The sequence below is a fragment of the Hemiscyllium ocellatum genome, chromosome 17, assembly GCF_020745735.1.
Source record: "Hemiscyllium ocellatum isolate sHemOce1 chromosome 17, sHemOce1.pat.X.cur, whole genome shotgun sequence".
Classification (NCBI taxonomy): Eukaryota; Metazoa; Chordata; class Chondrichthyes; order Orectolobiformes; family Hemiscylliidae; genus Hemiscyllium; species Hemiscyllium ocellatum.
In genome coordinates this window covers 41,064,665-41,073,512 of record NC_083417.1, presented here as the reverse complement: position 1 = coordinate 41,073,512, position 8,848 = coordinate 41,064,665, and the positions used below count along the sequence as shown (strand labels likewise).

The 8,848-nt window shown below is 39.4% G+C and overlaps 1 protein-coding gene across 1 annotated transcript in view; it reads left to right on the top strand.

The window, feature by feature from the left end:
* The first annotated feature begins 6,837 nt into the window (after positions 1 to 6,837).
* The window catches only part of abcc12 (ATP-binding cassette, sub-family C (CFTR/MRP), member 12), a 107,994-nt gene continuing 105,983 nt past the window's right edge, over positions 6,838 to 8,848 (top strand). Inside the window, exons 1-3 of the mRNA XM_060838341.1 lie at positions 6,838 to 6,944; positions 7,038 to 7,196; positions 7,292 to 7,439. Coding sequence (XP_060694324.1) covers positions 6,838 to 6,944; positions 7,038 to 7,196; positions 7,292 to 7,439 — 414 coding nt within the window. The remainder of the gene's footprint in view (positions 6,945 to 7,037; positions 7,197 to 7,291; positions 7,440 to 8,848) is intronic.

Below are 8,848 nucleotides of genomic sequence, written 5' to 3'. Positions count from 1 at the left end.
AGTTAATAAAACTATGTGAATAGCCTCCAAATTCCTGGGCAAAATACTGCAGTGAAGTCCAAACTGCAGGAAGTTATGCCAAAACTAAATAAATCACCTGTTTGGAGTGCTCTGGTTGGAGAATTGTGTCTACTGTGAAAGTTTTGGAATGGGTACAAAAGACATTTATTAGAAAGATTCCGGTGATGAAAGATTAGCGTTAAATGGATAAACTAGAGAATCTGAGGTTATTCCCCATGGAACAGAAAGATCTAAGAAGGGATTTGTTAGAAGTCATTAAAACTTATGAAGGCCTTAGGTAAAGTAAACAAAAAGAAACCATTCCTCATGACTGAAGGGTCAATAACCACAGGGCATGCATTTCATCCAATTGGCAAAAGAAGCAGACAAACCACAAGAGAAAGTATTTTTAATTTAACAAGTGATTAAAATTTGAAATAGGGTTTTGGATTCAGATTTAATTGTAGCATTAGAAAGGAAATTGGATAAATACTTGAGTGATTGAGGAAATGGTTTGGAGGGAGGGTGGTGTCACTGAATTGTTCTTTGAAAGAGTAGACCTGATAGCTGTATAACATTTTCTGCACTATTCTATGATTCGATAATTCAATTCCTATTTTAAATAAAATAGAAACCCAATTCTTTTTTGCTGTTAAATCTGCCTCCACCACATTGCAGGTTGTGCATTCCAGATCCCAGATTAATGATAAGCGTAGTTAAGTTTGGAGGGGTCACTGTAAAAGTTACCTAGGAGGTAAGCTAGGAACTGAAATGTACTTGTTTTGATTAAGTCCAAGTTGCAATGAGGTATTTGGAGCAATTTACACCATGAGGCCAAGCAAGATTTCTCACTATGCCTTGCCTCTTGATGAAGGGCTTATGGCCAAAACGTTAACTCTCCTGCTCCTCAGATCTTGCCTGACTGCTATGCTTTTCTAGTACCACACTTTTCGGATCTGATCTCCAGCATTTGCAGTTCTCATTTTCTCCTCCTCATTGACAATGACACCTGGCATGTCCAATTTTGGTACTGTCTTATCATGTGACATTCCCAGAACACCACTCGGTAGATATCCCAGAAGTCACTGGCATCCCTTGGACCTGTGCCATCTTCAAAAGCCCAAGGTTGACTTGGACAAATACTGTCATTCTGGAGGTGCCATGTACAGTTTCTGACATTTGCTGTGGACATGATAATAGGGGGAAGTCAGTGCTCTGCTTTGCAATCAGGGACCTGGATGTCCTGCTAGATGGAGTGGTGAAGAGGTGCAACTACTTCTTTCCCCACAATCAGCAGTAGACGCCACAAGGTCAAACCATGCCAAACCAGTCCAGGATTGCCACCTGCATTAATGCAGTCGCAGCCACCAGAAGGAATGCATAGCAATTTTCACTCCACTCTGTCAACATAAGTGCCATCAACTACTCTCGGTACCTCACACTTACTCTGTCTCTGATACTGTACCCATCTCCCATCTACGTTCATGCTCTACCATTATCACTATTGTCTGAAAAACCTTTCCACACTCACTCTTACCCACTCCAGCTTCAACTGCACTGACCATACATTCTTTCTGTGCTGCCTACTCACAGACTCAGGACACTTCCCCACCTGCACTAAAGTAATGTATGGCCACCAACTTTTACTACCTTTAATACCAGCCTCACTCTCATTCCAGAATGTAAAGAACCCGCATTTGGGCAAAAAGACTCAACACAGGTGGTGCACTGCCTAACGTTCCCCTTGTCTGGAGAGGATCCTGACTTTGACAAAGCTCCTGAACTGGTAACAGAGGCTATTCTTGACTTGCTGTGCTGGGACTCCAAGCTCAAAGGCTCTTCCCCTTGTCTTAACTGAGGCCTGCAGACAACCATGAAAAACTTCTTGGCTTTGTATCTGCACTAAAGGGCAAGGCAAGACAAAAGTTATATAAATCTGGTATTTCTGGCTGGGGGTCAAGGTGTGCAAATGCACAGGAAAGCAACACAAGGCAGATACTGTGAGCACCCAAGTAGGCTCACAGTGAGTGAGTGCTTTGACAGTGAGAAAGAGCCCATGAATCCTGCCTAGTCTAGTCCATGGGCTGTGTGTGTGTGTCCTTGAATGCACAATGTCTTTGCTACAGTGTCACAGTGATAGTTGTTGGTGTAGCATTGAAGTGCAAAAGCATATTGTAAGTGAATTGATGATGAGCTGGCACAAGTTGGATGTTAAAGTGGGGTGCGTATGGCCAGTACAAATGGAGCTTGCCCTGAGGTGTTGTTGCCCAGTGTTCTTTATTGAGGTCCCTTGAAACAAGTAATGAGATGATATTGCCAGGTACTTACTTTGAATTTCCCGTTGAGTGTTCTTAACATCTAGCTTACTTGGTGTATTTGATAAAATAGGAAACCGAATATCAATTAAACAAATTGAGCAATTAACAAGGCATTTAACAAGCAATAATTACTCTTAATTAGCAACACACTGCTATCAAATGAGAAAACTGACACCTTGTTTGTCAAAACTATAAAAGGTGGATTCTGGAGTAGAGTGGTGCTGGAAAAGCACAGCAGTTCAGGCAGCACCCGAGGAGCAGTAAAATCAACGTTTTGGGCAAAAGCCCTTCATCAGGAATCCTCTACTCCAGAATCTGGTTTCCAGCACCTGCTGTCATTGTTTTTACCTCATTGTTTTTACATAAAAGATGGAGCAGAGGCTGATGATGGCATAGTGGCAATGTTGCTGGATTGGTAATCCAGACATCCAGGCTAATGTTCAAAGGACAGGCTAATATTTCCACTTCCAGGGAAATATCCATCATGTCCATCGACTCTTCTTTAAAAAGGCCCTTGTGGTGCAGTAGTTATGGCCCTACTTTTGGGTCGGAAGGCTTGGGTTTTAGATCCTCCTCTGGAAGTGGTTGAATTCAGCAGCGTGGGACTTCTCATTGATACTGCTCCAAATTTCGTTGTGGCCCACATCACTCAGTTCTCTGTAATATCCTACCCCAGGATTTTAATCGTCTAACTATTCCTAAGTAACTGTTAACTTTACTCTCTGACTAGAATGGATACTTTTGGAGAAGTCCAGACATTGGGGAATTTCCCATCAGAAAATCAATTTCCCAGGTAATTTAGTAGGAGTTTGCTATTTTGGGAATTGTGCAAGAATCTAATGCATAATAACTGTCTATGCTGCAGAAATTATTACTTGACTACTTTACAATCCAGGCCTTTATGTACACATAAAATGTTCCCTTGACTCTTGCGCCAATTATCATAAATATGAGTTCTTATTATCCTGCCAATGAAAATAATTTCTCTGCATCTACTCTCTGCTGCAATGAACCTGACAAGAAAATTTATATTTTTGAACAGCTCTATTAAATACCAGCTAAACAGTCTCTACTGTAAGAAGTACAACCCATCTTCTTTAGTATTTCCTCATAAGTGAGTTCGTTTTCCTTAGTACGTTCGGGTAAATCTTCTCTGTGGTTCAGCATAACTTCTGGAGCTACCCTGAACATCTTTTATTATAAAAGATAGTGTGATGCTTTGGCCAGCTATGTCACCTTACTGTGGTGTTCAATGGGAAAGAAAATGAAATATCAATGGGATATAAATATGATTTCCTACTCCAATGTATCTCAATAGTTATTCTGTTAAGATTCACAGCAGCAGTGGAGACCATACTTTTCTTTGGGGAAGAAATTGAAGTGAAAAAAAAAATCAGAAATATGGTAAGTAACAGGGGAATAGAAGTGATTGGATCACTGTTGCAAAGAGCTCACACAGGCACTAAGCCATGCATATAACTCCATATTTAAAATTAGCTTTAATGCATATTTCCAGCACTTACAGTTGTCACTTTTGGTCCCAAATGTGTCTATAGTTCATGTGTACACTTCTGGCTTGGGCTGCATTAGTCTCCATATGTATGTCATATGAGTCTTAGTAGTATTTTCCAGAGGAGGCAGGTTGTGGTATTGTTGGTGTGTAATGCTTATTTGACTCTTACAATGCCGTTTACAACTTCAAAGTTTTAGGAAAATGTCATTTGTAAACACTTGTATATTTGAACATGTGTACAGCAGCAGGAAAGATACTTTGATGTTTAAGGGCATCATGAACAGCTCTCATGTTAGTTCCTGATTGGTTTCCATTGGCTTTTGCAAAGTTCTTTAAGTATTTATTGATTATAACCCTTAGTTAAAGTTGGTGACAGCCACAGGGAGCGGTGGGCATGTCATCATTGCAAGAATTCTGCGCTGACTATCACCTCTCAGACTTGAATGTTGTCATAATCATTCCTCTTGGCTTGGAACATAAGAAGAGAATGAACAAAGGGAACGCAGAGAAAGACAAACAACTGAAGAGGAAGGGCTTTTGCCTGATATGTCGATTTTACTGCTCTTCGAATGCTGCCTGGCCTGCTGTGCTTTTCCAGCACCACTCTAATCTAGACTCTGGTTTCCAGCATCTGCAGTCATTGTTTTTACCTAGCTGAAGAGGAAGAAAGAGGGAGAGAAGTCCTTTCAACAGGAAACTATGTCCACCAGGGACTGTAAGGTGGTGCATCACTATCATTTCTAGTACAATTATGAATGAAAAACAATGCTCTCACTCCATTAATGAATATCAAATAAAAAAACAGATTTCAGTGGGTACTTTCTTAATGAGGCACAGGTATTTAAAGCATTCATCATCAATGAGATTGAGATGGAAGAACTGCTCCTTGAAGTTCCTGTTCCTGTCTTTATCAGTGTGAAATAATGAAGTACAAAATAATTAGGATAGGACAACAAACACAAATGAATAATTTTGATTAATTCCATGATGTGCTGTTTAAAGGTTTGCTATTTATTTAAGCTGTATTTTAAATTACCACAGTGTTCCCAAGTAAACAAAAGCCTCTTAAGCTGGATAAAGTTTCCAGAAATCAGTAACCAGGCAGAATCCTGTTTCCATGGTCACTTTCACCACCACATATTTGGCATTTCTTTCAGAGAAAATAAAACAGGTTTTGAGAGTAGAACGATTGTGTGATGTATCTTGAACTGAAACTGAAACTACAAGCAGGAGTTAGCGTGTTTTGAGAAGGTTGAGGTTCTAGATGTAGGTTTGTCTGCTAAGTTGGAAGGTTCGTTTTCATTTACCATTTACCCATTTACCACCCCCTGAGAAAATGAATAGGAAATAACATCAACACAGGAAATGACATCACCGGCCCAAAGAAACCTAAACACATAAATACAAAGTGGGCCATGCTACCAGTTCTTCATCCGGAGGCTCACTGATGATGTTATCTCATATGGTGATGAAACATCTGGAAGAAAAGACCAACAATAAAACCCTTACTTGCATAAAGCTCACTAAAGAGGAGGAATACAACAACAAACTGCCATTGCTGGATGGCACAGTAGAGCGAACAGCCAATGGAGAACTTCAAACCAACACATACTGACCAAATACTGAACTACAGAAGCAATCATCCCAACACCCACAAACAAAACTGCATTAAAACATTATTTCAATGAGCCACCACACACTGCAGCACAGAGGAACTATGCAGAGCAGAGAAAAATCACCAATACAGGGTATTCAAACAGAATGGGTACTCAATGAACGCAGTCTGCCGAGTTCTCTCAGCAATAAACCCCAACAAGCAGACAAAACACATCCAGAAACTCTAGCCACTCTCCTTATATCAAAGACATCTCAGAAATGACTGCCAGACTACTCAGACCTCTTGACATCATGGTAGCCCACAAACTCACCAACACACTAAAACAGCAGCTAATGAACTTGAACGCCCTATACAGACAGCAAGCAAAACTAATGTCATTTACAAAATAGCTTGCAAGAACAGTAACAAACAGAACATTGGACAAGCAGCCCGAATATTAGCCACCAGGATACATGAACATCAACTAGCCACAAAAAGACATAACTGCTCTCACTAGTATCCTTACAAACAGATAAGGAAGGACACCACTTTGACTGGGACAACACATCTATCCTAGGGCAAACCAAACAGAGACACACATGAGAATTCCTAGAAGCATGGTATTCCAACTGGAACTCTATCAACAAACACATTGACTTGGATCCCATTTATCACACCCTCAGAAAAAGAACTGTAAATGACATCACCACAAGAAATGACATCTCTAAACCAAGGAAACATAAACACAAAAATAGAAAGCAAGCTATGCCACCAGTGCTTCACATGGAGACTCATTGATGATGTTACTGAGTATGGTGACAAAACGTTTGAAAACGAACCTTCCAGCTCAGCGATCAAACCGACATCCAGAACTATAAGCAGGTAGATGAGCAGGAAGCACATTTTGAGTACAAAAGGGATATACATGTAAAATTGCTGTGAGGATGAAAATTGTTACAAAATTTTGGTTAAGAAACTTGGAGAATAATTTCATCATCATAATTATTACATAATGTTTACTCTGAACTGTGAAACCTGTTAGTTATTTATGCAGATCTTTCATTTGGGGATTGAATTTATTTCCAAATGATTATCTTTTAGCAAGGTAAAGAAATGTTGGTGTACCTGCTGTCATAGCACTGCTGAACTACATGCTTCACCCTGGAATTAGGAAGCTTGGTGTCCAAGCAATTCCACATTAACGTTGATAATGCAATGTCAAATATTCTAACAATTAGATATAAACCATTATCACATTTGTTTAAATCAAAGCAAGAACTCTACTGTGATGCTCAATTTTTGTATAGAAGCTATGTTTTTTTCTTCTAGTTACTTCACTATTTAATTTGTGTCACTAATTTTAAGAGCCATCTTCCTGATATTGGCGTGCAGTCCCTGAAGTTGGTGACATGGAATTTCCAGGTTTCAATGATGAAGGTGTACATGAAGTACAAAATAAGCATCACAAGTACCATCAAAGTTTGAAAACAATGATTCCTATACGTCCAAAGCCAAAGTAAGTGAAAAAAAAATGTTCTATGACACAAGACCTGTCTGATTTTCAGAATTAAGCAATCTTTATTATATACAATGAAAAACATTTTCACAGGAATCCATCTCCATCTCCAATTGAAGATGCTGGCTTATTTTCATACATCTTTTTCTCATGGCTGACACCATTGATGGTCAAAGGGTTCAAGAAGAAACTGAATCAGGACACTGTGCCTCCCCTGTCCCATTTTAATTGCTCAGATGTGAACGCCAGAAGGTCTGTCAATTTAAAAATACATTTTGAGTGATCACATCTTATAAAAACAGGCATAAGAGAAAACCTTGTGACATTTTGCTGAAAAATATTTACAGATTCTTACGCCTTTGGAAGAATGAGGTGGAAAGAACAGGCATTGAGAAAGCTTCCCTGGAGAAAGTGACAATGCAGTTTCAACAAACAAGGCTTATTATGAATATAACTTGCACAGTCATTTGTATGATTTCTAGCTTTTTGGGACCAGTAAGTAATCACGTACATTTTCTTGTTTAAGAACTAATTACATGCTATTATAATAATTTATTTATTTTCTTTTATTATAGTAAATTTGAAATGGCATAGATTTTAAATAAGCACTGAAAAAAATAAGCACTAATAAACCATCATACCTTAAAGCATGAAAGAACATGATCTTGATCATAAATGTATGTTATTTATGTCTCTCCAAGTTAATGAAACCAGTTGAAACCTTTTCTCTGCAATATGACCTTTACTGTAAGGTAAAGCATAAAATGAATGTCAGCACAATTTCAGGAGGTTGCATACCTAAAGGGTAAAACTGCCATTTATTTCACAATCTCACACAAAAATATAATCAATATAAAAAGAAAAAAAACCCTGCACAAGTAGAACTGATATTAATCTTCAAATCTGAGTTAAAACTATTGTTTAGGTAGAGTACAGAGAGAATTGCTCCAAACAACTATTACACACATCAGTAAGTGAACTAATACTGTCTGGTTTGCAAATCATGATTTTCCTCCACATTAGGTAGAATAATGGCAGAAACAGTTAGAAAATGAGGTGATGAGGCCATCTGTAGTGTTCCAACAATAATGGTCCCACCCTACATCCCTGACATTCACTGCTGGGGGAGTATGTAAGTTATGTTGAAGGTATGATGCTTGGTGGATCATCCTGTTTTCCCAATTTCTGTTACCTTAGGATTCACCAGGGTAAAGATGTCAATAAACCTTGAATTAAGGTCCTAGTGAGTGTTGCTGAACAAAGAGACCTTGGAGTGCAGGTTCATAACTCCTTGAAAGTGGAGTCGCAGGTAGATAGGATCGTGAAGAAGGCGTTTGGTATGCTTTCCTTTGTTGGTCAGAGTATTGAATACAGGAGTTGGTGGTCATGTTGTGGCTGTACAGGACATTAGTTAGGCCACTGTTGGAATATTGTGTGCAATTCTGGTCTCCTTCCTATCGGAAAGATGTTGTGAAACTTGAAAGGGTTCAGAAAAGATTTACAAGGATGTTGCCAGGGTTGGAGAACTTGAATTGTGGGGAGAAGCTGAACAGGTTGGGGCTGTTTTCCCTGGAGCATTGGAGGTTGAGGGGTGACCTTATAAAGGTTTACAAAATCATGAGGGGTATGACTAGGATAAGTAGACAAAGTCTTTCCCTGGGGTCGGGGAGTCCAGAACTAGAGGGCATAGGTTTAGGGTAAGAGGGGAAAGATATAAAAGAGACCTTGGGGCAACTTTTTCATACAGAGGGTGGTATGTGTATGGAATGAGCTGCCACAGGATGGTACAATTGCAACATTTAAAAGGCATTTGGATGGCTATATAAATAGGAAGGGTTTGAGGGATATGGGCCAGGTGCTGGCAGGTGGGGCTAGGTTGGGTTGGGATATCTGGTCGGCATGGA